This window comes from Oncorhynchus clarkii, chromosome 2 (genome assembly GCF_045791955.1).
Source record: "Oncorhynchus clarkii lewisi isolate Uvic-CL-2024 chromosome 2, UVic_Ocla_1.0, whole genome shotgun sequence".
Taxonomy (NCBI): Eukaryota; Metazoa; Chordata; class Actinopteri; order Salmoniformes; family Salmonidae; genus Oncorhynchus; species Oncorhynchus clarkii.
This window is the reverse complement of record NC_092148.1, coordinates 57,822,513-57,835,071: the sequence shown is the minus strand read 5'-3', so window position 1 is coordinate 57,835,071 and position 12,559 is coordinate 57,822,513. Positions and strand designations below refer to the sequence as shown.

Below are 12,559 nucleotides of genomic sequence, written 5' to 3'. Positions count from 1 at the left end.
TTGTAGCTGGAATATTTTATGGAATATCTACATAGGCGTACAGAGGCCCATGATCAGCAACCGTCACTCCTGTCTTCCAATGTCACTTTGTGTTAGCTAATCCAAGTTTATCATTTTAAAGGCTAATTGATCATTAGAAAACCCTTTTGCAATTATGTTAGCACAGCTGAAAACTGTTATCCTGATTAAAGAAGCAATAAAACTGGCCTTCTTTAGACTAGTTGAGCATCTGGAGCATCAACATTTGTGGGTTCGATTACAGGCTCAAAATTGCCAGAAACAAAGACCTTTCTTCTGAAACTAGTCAGTCCATTCTTGTTCTGAGAAATGAAGGCTATTCCATGCGAGAAATTGACAAGAAACTGAAGATCTCGTACAACGCTGTGCACTACTCCCTTCACAGAACAGTGCAAACGGACTCTCTAACCAGAATAGAAAGAGGAGTGGGAGGCCCCAGTGCACAACTGAGCAAGAGGACAAGTACATGTCCATGACAAGAGTGTCTAGTTTGAGAAACAGACGCCTCACAAGTCCTCAACTGGCAGCTTCATTAAATAGTGCCATTCCCCAAGTCAACGGTAAAGAGGCGACTTCTAGGCAGAGTTCCTCGGTTGCAACACTCACTACCGAGGTTCCAAACTGCCTCTGGAAGCAACATCAGCACAAGAACAGTTAGTCGGAACCTCCCCGAAATGGGTTTCCATGGCCAAGCAGCCGCACAAAATCCTAAGATCCCCATGCGCAATGCGAAATGTCAGCTGGAATGGTGTAAAGCTCGCCGCAATTGGAACCTGGAGCAGTGAAAACACGTTCTCTGGAATGATGAATCATGCTTGACCATCTGACCGTCTAATCTGGGTATAGCGGACGTCAGGAGAACACTACATGCCTGAATGCATAGTGCCAACTGTAAAGTTTGGTGGAGGAGGAATAATGGTCTGGGGCTGTTTTCATGATTCAGGCTAGGCCCCTTGGTTCCAGTGAAGGGAAATCTTAACCCTACAGCATACAATGACATTATGGACGATTCTGTGCTTCGAACTTTATGGCAACAGTTTTGGGAAGGCCCTTTCCTGTTTCAGCATGACAATGCCCCTGTGCACAAAGCGCGGTCCTTACCGACATGGCTTGTTGAGATCGGTGTGGAAGAACTTGACTGGCCTGCACAGAGCTGTGACCACAACTCCATCGAACACCTTTGGGAGGAATTGGAACACCGACTGTGAGGCCTAATCGCCCAACATCAGTGCCCGACCTTACTAATACACTTGTGGCTGAATGCAAGCCCCCGCAGCAATGTTCCAACATCTAGTGTTAAAGCAGCAAAGGGGGGACCAACTCTATATTAATGCCCATGATTTTGGAATGAGATGTTTGACCAGCAGGTGTCCACATATTTTTGGCAAGCTTTCAGCACTCAGCGGTCCCGTTCTGTGAGCTTGTGTGGCCTACCACTTCGCGGCTGAGCCGTTGTTGCTTTTAGGCTTATCCACTTCACAATAACAGCACTTACAGCTGACTGGGGCAGCTCAATCGGGGCAGAAATTTGACAAACTGACTGGTTGGAAAGGTGGTATCCTATGACGTTGCCACATTGATAGTCACTGAGCTCTTCAGTAAGGCCATTCTATTGCCAATGTTCGTCTATGGAGATTTCACTGGCTGTGTGCTCGATTTTATACATCTGTCAGCAACAAGTGTGGCTAAAATAGCCAAATCAACTAATTTGATTATATACTTTTGTATATATAGTGTATTTTTATTTTTATTATTATTTATTTTGTCAGTTACGGGTTGCCTATAGTCAGGAAGGCCGCAATTTGGGCAGCATGCGCGCCAAATATACAGCTTGTAGCATTATGCCGATAGACATATAATCCATGGAAGGATTTTGGAACCTCTCACTCTGACAGTTTGAGTGTTAAACTCATGGGTATGATAGCAATAGCTGCCAGTCCTAACTTCAATGGGCACTGTCATCTATACATTACTTTTCTATGGTTGATTGCGGCTGTCTGTTTGCCTTTTGCAAATGTTTAAATGCATACATTGTTGGCGAACAGCAGCACTGTTTTTCAAAGTAGCTCATCGTGAAATAGGCTATTGCTAAGAAGAGCGCATCGGTCCTCACCGTGAGTAGTATCCTACAGTATGGCTTCATCTTCATCGTTGGGTGAATCAGTGTGCCACTGGAACTTGTATTTAGTAGCCTACTGTAGCCTATAATATACATATACTGTATTACCTCCTAATATTCTACAATCTGTATGTCACCTCATTGGCCTGGGCTGTTGTTTGTTTGAATTCAAGACCAGATTGAACTCAGTTTGTCAGTGTCAGTGTAGCCACTCATTCCGGTCAGTATGTGGAAACAAAAAAGATTCAGCTAATGCTTTCTGTCATGACCCTGCAAACAAATGTTCCCCATGTGTGGAAATGCTAAAAACACTTCTGCTCAACTGTAGCCTATGCCACATCACAAATGTTGTTATGGCTTTATTATAAAGGGCCTTTTTGTGGGGGCTCACTTTAATCATGTTTACATTCTGTATTACCCACTTCATATGTATGTACTGTATTCTAGTCAAGGCTAAATCTATATAACTACTGCTGTACACACACCTTTTCTATTCATATACTGTCCATAATGTCTATACACTCTAATTAAATATATATATATATATATATATATATATATATATATATATATATATATATATGCACACACACACACACACACACACACACACACACACACACACACACACAGTCACACACAAACTCTTTCCATGACATAAACTGACCAGGTGAATCCAGGTGAAAGCTATGATGCCTTCCTTAAAAACTATGATCAGTGTAGATGAAGGAGAGGAGACAATAAGCCTTGAGAAAATTGAGACGTGTATGTGTGCCCTTCAGAGAGTGAATGGGAAAGACAAAAGATTGAAGTACCTTTGAACGGGGTATGGTAGTAGGTACCAGTCGCACTGGTTTGTGTCAAGAACTGCAACACTGCTGGGTTTTTCACGCTCAACAGTTTCCCGTGTGCATCAAGAATGGTCCACCACCCAAAGGGCATCCAGCCAACTTGACACAACTGTGGGAAGTATTAAAATCAACAAAACCAGCATTCATGTGGAAAATTTTGGACACCTTGTCGAGTCCATGCCCTGGCGAGTTGAAACTGTTCTGAGGGCGAAAGGAGGGGGGTGCAACTCAATATTAGGAAGGTGTTCTTAATGTTTTGTGCAGTGTATACTCTGGACTCTGACATTGCTCATTCGGATAATTATTATGTGTGTATTGTTATTGTATTGCTTGATATTAGTGTACTGTTGGAGCTAGAAACACAAGCATTTCGCTGGACATGGGATGACGTCTGAAAATCTGCGTGCGCGACCAATACATTTAGATTTGATAAATTTAAATACAGCGCATTCGGAAATTATTCCGACCCCTTCCCTTTTTCCACATTTTATTCGGTTTCAGCCTTTTTCTAAAATGGATAAATACTTTTTTTCCTTCATCATTCTACGCACAATACCAGATAATGACAAAGCGAAAACAGGTTGGTAGAATTTTTTGCAAATGTATAAAAATAAAAAAAACTGAAATACCTTGTTTACATAAGTATTCAAACCCTTTGCTATGAGACTTGAAATTGAGCTCAGGTGCATCCTGTTTCCATTGATCATCCTTGAGGTGTTTCTACAACTGGATTAGATTCCACCTGGGGTAAATTCAATTGATTGGATATGATTTGGAAAGGCACACACCTGTCTATATAAGGTCCTATGGTTGACAGTGCATGTCAGAGATAAAAACCAAGCCATGAGGTCAAAGGAATTGTCCGTAGACCTCCGTGACAGCAATATATCGAGGCACAGATCTGTAGCATTGACGGTACCCATGAACACAGTGGCCTCCATCATTATTAAACGCAAGAAGTTTGGAATCACCAAACTCTTCCTAGAGCTGGCTGCCTAGCCAAACTGAGGAATCGGGGGAGAAGGGCCTTGGTCGGGGAGGTGACCAAGAACACAATGGTCACTCTGACAGAGCTCCAGAGTTCCTGTGTGGAGATGGGAGAACCTTCCAGAAGGATAACCATCTCTGCAGCACTCCACCAATCAGGCCTTTAAGGTAGAGTGGCCAGACGGAAGCCACTCCTCAGTAAATGGCACATGGCAGCCCGCTTGGAGTTTGCCAAAAGGCACCTAAACATTCTCAGACCATGAGAAACAAGATTCTCTGGTCTGATGAAACCAAGATTGAACTCTTTGGGCTGAATGCCAGGCCTGAAATCTGGCACCATTCCTACGGTGAAGCATGGTGGTGGCAGAATCATGCTGTGGGGATGTTTTTCAGAGGCAGGGACTGTGAAACTAGTCAGGATCGAGGGAAAAATGAACGGAACAAAGTACAGAGAGACCCTTGATGAAAACCTGATCCAGAGTGCTCAGGACCTCAGACTGGGGTGAAAGTTCACCTTCCAACAGGACAATGACCCTAAGCACAAAGACAAGGCAACGCAGGAGTGGCTTCGGGACAAGTCTCTGAATGTCCTTGAATGGCCTAGCCAGAGCTCGGACTTGAACCCGATCAAACATCTCTGGAGAGACCTGAAAATAGCTGTTCAGCAACGCTCCCCATCCAACCTGACGGAACTTGAGAGAATCTGCAGAGAAGAATGAAAAAAACTCCCCAAATACAGGTGTGCCAAGCTTGTAGCGTCATACCCAAGAAGACTCAAGGCTGTAATCGCTGCCAAAGGTGTTCAACAAAGTTCTGGGTAAAAGGTCTGAATACTTATGTAAATGTGATATTTCTGGGTTTTTATTTTAAACATTTGCAAAAATGCAATTATGGGGTATTGTGTGTAGATTGATGAGGGGGGGAAACAATTGAATCAATTTCAGAATAAGGCTGTAATGTAACAAAATGTGGAGAAAGTCAACGGGTCTGAATACTTTCCGAATGCACTGTAGTTGTACTATAGTTAATATTTATTGAGCAGCTATGCTTAACAATGCATTCTTGGCCTATTTATCAAGCCCACTGCGGTAATGTCAAGGATCTTGATCCTATGGTCAATGAGTGTTATTACTTTGACGTAGAGAGCTGTCTTTCTTGGAAGATGTAGAATACTGCATAACACACAGCGTTGGAAAATGGTTGGAAAAATACATACTATTGCATTCAGTATCTGCAGGGTAAGCTTTTATCACAGCTCTCTAGAGACAGCAACATTTTTCTACCTGGTTTAATAGCAGTAGAAACACCCAAGTGTCCTCATTTCCAGCCTCATTACAATGAAACACAACAGAATGAAATAAACTTGAAATGTGAAGCACTTCCTCCTGTTGGCATCACTTAACTACCTCTCTGAAGCCCCTCTACTTCTCTTCAGTTATAATTTGGCAAGGCCTAACAGAAGGCAAAACATAGTATCCATCATATGTCCTCCAGATAGGCTTGACTGCTAAATGGATTCAAAGTATTGAGGGAGTTTGAAAACCTTTTTCAAATATTTATTCACACGTGACCTTTGCATCAATTTAGGTATTAGGCACCACCTTAGTGTTATAGAAAAAGCTGTGTTGCATTTCCATTTCGTCTCTTGTCTGTTTACTCTCTGGGTCTGGGTAAATGTTCACTACAAGCAGCTGTATTAGCTATTCATATTCAAATTGATGCCGGCTGGCGCTTTTTTCCTCCGTGTCATGCTTCACTGTGCTTTTATTCAAATAACACAATAAGAGCATGCATCATCTTGGCACTGAGAGGCCAAATGAACAATAGTATAATGAACTGATAAAAACACATGGCATTCGATGTCATAATGATGTCATAATGATGTCATAATAATGTCATAATGATGTCATCATGATGTCATAATGATGCATTTTTTGGGGGAGAATAGATGTGAAATGCAGGAAGACTGCTTCAAAAGGGATGAGATGAGAAACTCAATGAGACGAGGGCAGTTTTGTGTTACAGTGCATGTAGGCTCCGTGACGATAGCACTGGGCAGAGCAACTCGTTAAGATGAAGAATATGGTAAGAAGTCCAACTGGTATGACAATTAAGGTCTAGTGAGTGCTACAACGGCTACATAATTGAAGGAAAGACTGTTAGTCTAGCCAGCACTTGTGGAATGAACATTTTATTAGTAATCTAAGTTTAAAGGCACAAGCTATATAGCAACACTCTGGCTTTGTTTAGCTACTGTAGCTAGCTGCGTGTTCAGTCTGGATGGTATAAAAAGGAGCGTAAGTACATCTACTATTCACAATGGCCGTGAGCCTTTCTACTGTTCAGTGAAGGGGAGGACAATGTGTATACTCCCATTGACACAGCTTGCTGATCTTATAACAGAATGCATCCTTGTATCTGATGAGGAAACTGGGGCCTGGCCAATACCAATGCCAGAGCCAGAGCCAGAGCTACACTGATAGAGAATCTACAGTGCCACTGCAGTAGTCCACAGAGGACTGAGCTAGGTCAACCTGACATGGGTACTGTGACGTATGCTGGACTGGGGCAGCATGGGAAGTGCTCAAGTGCATCTCCCCACTACAGTGTCTGACAGATGATCACAGGAGATGGAGTGTAGCGTGAGTATGGAAACAAATGAGAAAGGACTGGGGATTCTCTCACTAGTGCAAGAGCTCCCCTCTCTCTCTCTCTGTATCTCACTCTGGCGAGCAGGTAGCCTAGCAGCTAAGAGCTTTGGGACAGTAACCAAAAGGTTGCGGGTTCAAATCCCTAAGTCAATAAAGGTGGACAAATGTTTTGTTCTACCCTTGAGCAAGGCAGCTAACCCTGAACAACAACAGCTCCCTGGGTGAAAATGATGTAGAGTAAGGCAGGCTTCACACCTCTCTGATTCAGAGGGGTTGGGTTAAATGTGGAAGACACATTTCAGTTGTGCAACTGACTAGGTATCCCCTTTCCAACTCTCTCTCCCTCCTATCACCTCGATCTAGCCCTCTGCCAAACACAGCTTTCTGAAATGTTTTTTATTTGCTCTCCCATGGGACAAGAGATTCACTTGGGGTGAAATGCATGCAGATGTATAGGAGCGGATAGGTAGGTACTGCATACAACAAAGCTAATTCACACAACTCCAATCACAGCCACAGGGACAGGTATGTATGCAAGCAATATGTCTTGCTGTAGCCCTATCTCATTATCCTAGAAAGGTTTATAAAAGGTTTGGTTTTCTAATCCTATGGGGAGAGCATAATTTGGATTGAGATACTGTGTCATAACAGCTGCCCAGAAATACTACATCAACACATAGACTATGCGTAAGAGTGGAAGCAGCTCAAGCCTAGTTGAAATTGTAAAACATTGAAAATAAAGCTGCACATTTTCTTTTTTATCTGGGACCTTCCTTTTCACATGTCAAGCCATCTTTTGATACAGAAACATAATCTAGCCTACGACAACTAAATGTGTAGCACTGAATTAAAATGCACAGCCAACTGATCGTCAAACCATACAAGGAAGAAGGAGGTGAATTGTTCGATGGTTATCGACTACCTCTGACATCCCCCTTGAGAGAACAGGAAACCAGGAAAGTCAACAAAAAAAACATCACAAAGCGTAATAAAGCTCCCTGTGGACTGCATAGACAAAGAGCAGCGACTGCACACTGGAAATTGCTGCTGAATGAAAGAGAATTAATTGCACCATCCCCGCCTAGGCGCACATCTTTAAAATAGGCTTCAGAGAGGACCAGGAGCCTAATGTTATTCACAAGTAGAATCGTTCAGCAACTGCAGTGCATCAACAGGTGCAGAGCCTGTATACACAAAGAGAGAGCTGAGGAGCTGAGTGAGGCACAGAGTCACACTGCCACCCACAGGTAGACCAGAACACCTCTCCCTGGCTGGTAGAACAGCCCAGAGCTGAGCAACCTCTCCCTGGCAGATTAATAGCTGAGCTTGTGTGTTTTTCATGCCTTTACGCATTTTGAATGCCCAGAGAAAACAGAATCTTCATTTTGTTGGAGGGGGGGAAAAAATGCTTCCCTCGATGATTAAAGGAAATAACGGTTCTGTTAAAGCACACAGGGAGTAATATTAAAGTGATTTTTAACATTTACTACAATATCAATAGCTAATATAGCTTGTGTTATGAGCAAATATCCAGTGAGGGAGATGTGATATTAAATCAGTGTCTGACAAGCTGTAAAGTTGTGGAGAACCTCTGTGTAATCATGCTATACTGACTGTGATTGTGTTTCAACTGAGTGAATCCGACTGGGAAGGGGTGCAAGACAACAGATCAATTCAATCATTTCATGAAGATGATCACTCTGAGGGCTAACACAGAGATGGAGATGTGCACTATTATCACCCAAGAAGATGTGAGCTAAGTGAAAATGAAAAAGACTTCATTTTGATCCCAATAGCATTGCTTGTCATATATGCATATTTCACCAATGCCTCTGCTAGTAGAATTGCTAAAACTGGTAATACATTTCATATCCATATTCAAGCCCCGGTCATAAAACAACTTCTTGGGTACTACAGAAGAACAGTCTTCTGTGTGCTCATTTGAAAAAGTAAATTGCCTGGAATATTATCACAATTATGTACAAAATGGCACTGAGCTAATTCACAGCTGGCTTCCCTATATCACTAAACCATATTTTGTGTATACGCTTCTATGCTTGCATAATATCAATAGTTATAAAACAACAATGGCTCGTAAACAGACTCGATAAAATGACCACGTTTGACCAGTTAATTAAGGGGTTTGATATCGAGAGAAAAGATTCATTGTGTGGTCAAAACAAAGCCTGTGGCACAGACCATCTGACACATTACCCGGCTGGAGTCGAGGCTATCCAACACAAAATGCCACTCAATATTCCTCCCCATTATGATCCTGATTACTCCCATGGCCTTGAACTAGATCATCTGAGACAGCCAATAGCACAGTCGATTGGGATAGAACTATTCCAGACTGCTAGTATGAAAGGTAAGAGTTTATAAAGGGGGAAAAGGTATGAGTGAGAGGGGCTGAAGAATACTTACTTGAACATAAAAGTGCTGCCAGTGCATCGATTGCTGCCCTGCGAAAGAAAAGAGAAGTAATTTTACATACAACAGTGATTAAGGGGCTGCTCTCCTTCTGCAGAATAAAACCAAGAAGATGGGCACCTCTCCAATATCCCAGTCAGCATTTTATAGTTTACATAAGCACAGAGGCACCTGCTTTAGTAATGTCGAAATCCCTGTCACTGCAATCATAAGCATTTATTACCAGCAACAGAACTGCTGATTCAGGGTTGCAGACATATATTCTGCCACAACAGTGTGAACATAGATTAATTATGAATGTGGTTCTCTCTACATCCACATAAATCCTAACGTATAGCCCCCTGAATTAGGATGATGCAGTGGTGTGTTCTGTTGATCTAGAGCTGAGGTGAAGGGCATAAACAAGCCAAACAAAAAACAGTGTTGCATGCCGTCGCTGGGACACAGGAAATGTCATGCCAGCGAATTGTTGTCTGTTGATTGTCTTTGATCCACATTAAGAGGACACGTCTCCTGTGACATGTTCCATTATTAAGGATCAGCAGTGTGTGCTTCCCGTCTGATGAGTCCACATCAATGCCATTCACACAGTGTGTCATATGTAGCCTATTAAATGAATCAGTTACCATGCTCTCAGTTTTCCTAATACGCCACACCGTCTCCCTGTCTCAGACTCAAACTGAAACAGTTTAACACAGGCACCTAGCAGTGCTGTATATTAAAGAGCCCGTGGGGATATCTGATCGGAGCGGTGAAAACGAATTATCCGGGCGATTTCTTCTACCTCGAAATCACATGAAAAATGGGACTAATTTCAGCCTGTTTGAACAGGGGTCATAATAAAGTTGTTCCTCACAGCTGTGGCTGTTGTTGTTTCTACAGGGAATACAACATGCCTCTGGACAGATCCATGATCACACACACACACCCTCTCACACAGAGGTGATCCTCAGAGGGGGAGAGAGTCTTGTTAATTTTGTCCTTGAAAAGCTTCTTGGTCATATTAAGGCTTAGCTCATAGCCAAAGGTTAGCCCTGCGGATCGCCTCTCATCGACTACAGCTTGTTGTGTTGAAACCCAGCTGGCTGTGACATTGTCAGCCCTCAGTAATGTGGTTGCCATGCAGCCATACAGCACTGGGGCTCTCCCTATGGGTAAAAAGTGCTTATGGTGCACAGTCAACACTATAGGCAACAAAAAGGGAAATCTGGATGTATTGCGTTTTCAATACCATGTTGGGGAAAGGCTATGAGGCCCAGTTCACTACATACTTGACTGATAAGCTTCTTCCTATTCCAACATGTGAACAAATAATTACGTGTCAGAATTCCCATCAGAATCCAAGCTGGGAGCAGGGATCTCTGGTGCTGGACTGTTGATAGCAGGCACTACTAACAAATGTGTGTGTGTCTGGGTGCGTGTGACTGTCTGTCGCTTGTGTGCCTGTGTTTGCGCCTGGCCTGCGTGTGTTCGCTTGCATGTGTTTGTGTTTGACTGTGTGCGTTAGTGTTTGCAAAGTATTATAACATTATGTCAAATTGAGTGAGAACGTCAGGTGTTCAAAATCCTAACCCCCCCCCCCCCCCCCCCCCCCCCTGCAGCCAAAGGCGGTAACAATTTACTTTCCATTTTACTTTGCACAGAAAGAGACTGCCAATACATATGCTCCCTGCCGTGATCCAACTCCATTAAACATGAGTAACCTACTTCCCTCTAAATGAGCTGCAGTGGAAAGTTTTGATGAATGCAGGTTCAGCAAGTTCCTCCTCTGCCCGGCGGACTCTCGCTTTAAGGCACACATTTAATTACAAACCTGAGCCAGGCAAACGTATGCAAATTGTTCAATTTGTGCAGACACAAAAAAGGTTTCGCTTTTTCAGGGATTCAGTTTTTAGAAAATGTAAAACCTCTCTTGCTCGTAGAGGGTAAAACTATTTTGATATAAGACAAAATTATGTTTGAATCTATAAGCAACAACACACCTTCTGTTTTGGGCTCTTGGCTTCACGGTGGCACCACAGTAGGCCCATGCACTTTAGCAGTACTCCTGAGTGAGGCTATACTTTGTTAACTCATAAGACACAGTTAGCGTAGATAAATTAGGAATTGAACTGTCCAAGTATACTATACTCAAACGTATGTATAGTACGCAAGTTCATGTTGAAATTGAGTGGTGGTCCATAGTCTGCAGTCATGCAAAGTGATGACAGAGTGAGTGATTTTATAGCAGTATCTGTGAACTAGACCCACTGGGCGCACACTGGTTTAATCAATGTGGTTTCAACGTAATTGGTCAACATATTGTAATGTGGGGCGGCAGGTAGGCTAGTGGTTAAGAGTGTTGGGCCAGTAAGTGAAAGGTTGCTGGTTTGAATCCCTGAGCAGACTAGGTCAAATATCTGCAGATATCCCCTTGGACAAGGCACTTAACCCTAATTACTATTGTAAGTCATTCTGGATAAGATGACAATACATTGGATTTGTTAAGGAGCCTGTTGGTCCTAGACTTAGCGCTTCGGTACCATAGATGAAGGGGAGAAGACAGGATAAAGAAGGATTTTTAAGCATTGAGACGTAGGTTGTGTATCTTTTCAAATCAAAGGGTGAATGGACAAGATAAAATATTTAAGTTTCTTTGAACTGGGTATGGTAGTACGTAACAGGCGCACTGGTTTGAGTGTGTTAAGAACTGCAAAGGTGCTGGGTTTTTCACACAACAGTTTCCCTGTGTGTATCAAGAATGGTCCACCACCCAAAAGACATCCAGCCAACTTGACACAACTGTGGGAAGCATTGTAGTCAACATGGCCAGCAACCCTGTGGAACGCTTTCAACACCTTGTAGAGTCCATGCCCCAACGAATTGAGGCTGTTCTGAGGGGCAAAAGGGGTGCAACTCAATATTAGCAAGTTTGTTTTGTACACTCAGTGTATATTGGGTGATTGAAATTATTTTGTAATTTCATATTTGATTAGGCATATTTTATTTGACCTTGGTTCAATGCTGACAGTAAAACGGTATTTTTCAATCAACAGCATTGTTTCAACATCAGGCCATAAACCCAAATAAAGATTGAAGTAAGTAATAAAAAGTGTCGATAGATTCCTGCCTGAACAGTGACTCCTACTGGTATACGAGGGGTAATACACTGCAGTGAGAACAAGTCTACCATCCAGATGCCTACCTCTAAGTATCAAATCAAATCCAATTTTATTTGTCACATACACATGGTTAGCAGATGTTAATGCGAGTGTAGCGAAATGCTTTTGCTTTTAGTTCTGACTACGCAGTAAAATCTAATAAGTAATCTAACAAATTCAGAACAACTGCCTTATACACACAAATACACACAAATGTAAAGTGATGAATAAGAATATGTACATAGAAATATATGGATGAGTGATGGCGTGCTGCATAGGTAAGATGCAGTAGATGGTGTAGAATACAGTATATTCATATGAGATGAGTAATGTAAGATATGTAAACATTTTTAAAGTGACATT

At 42.4% G+C, this 12,559-nt stretch overlaps 1 protein-coding gene across 2 annotated transcripts in view; it reads right to left on the bottom strand.

Moving 5' to 3' along the window:
* Positions 1-12,559, bottom strand: part of LOC139370552 (cytosolic carboxypeptidase 4) — a 259,601-nt gene that overhangs the window by 114,206 nt on the left and 132,836 nt on the right. For both annotated transcript variants that reach the window (XM_071110131.1, XM_071110122.1), the window contains exon 7: positions 9,051-9,088. In XM_071110131.1, the coding sequence (XP_070966232.1) occupies positions 9,051-9,088 (38 nt within the window). The remainder of the gene's footprint in view (positions 1-9,050; positions 9,089-12,559) is intronic.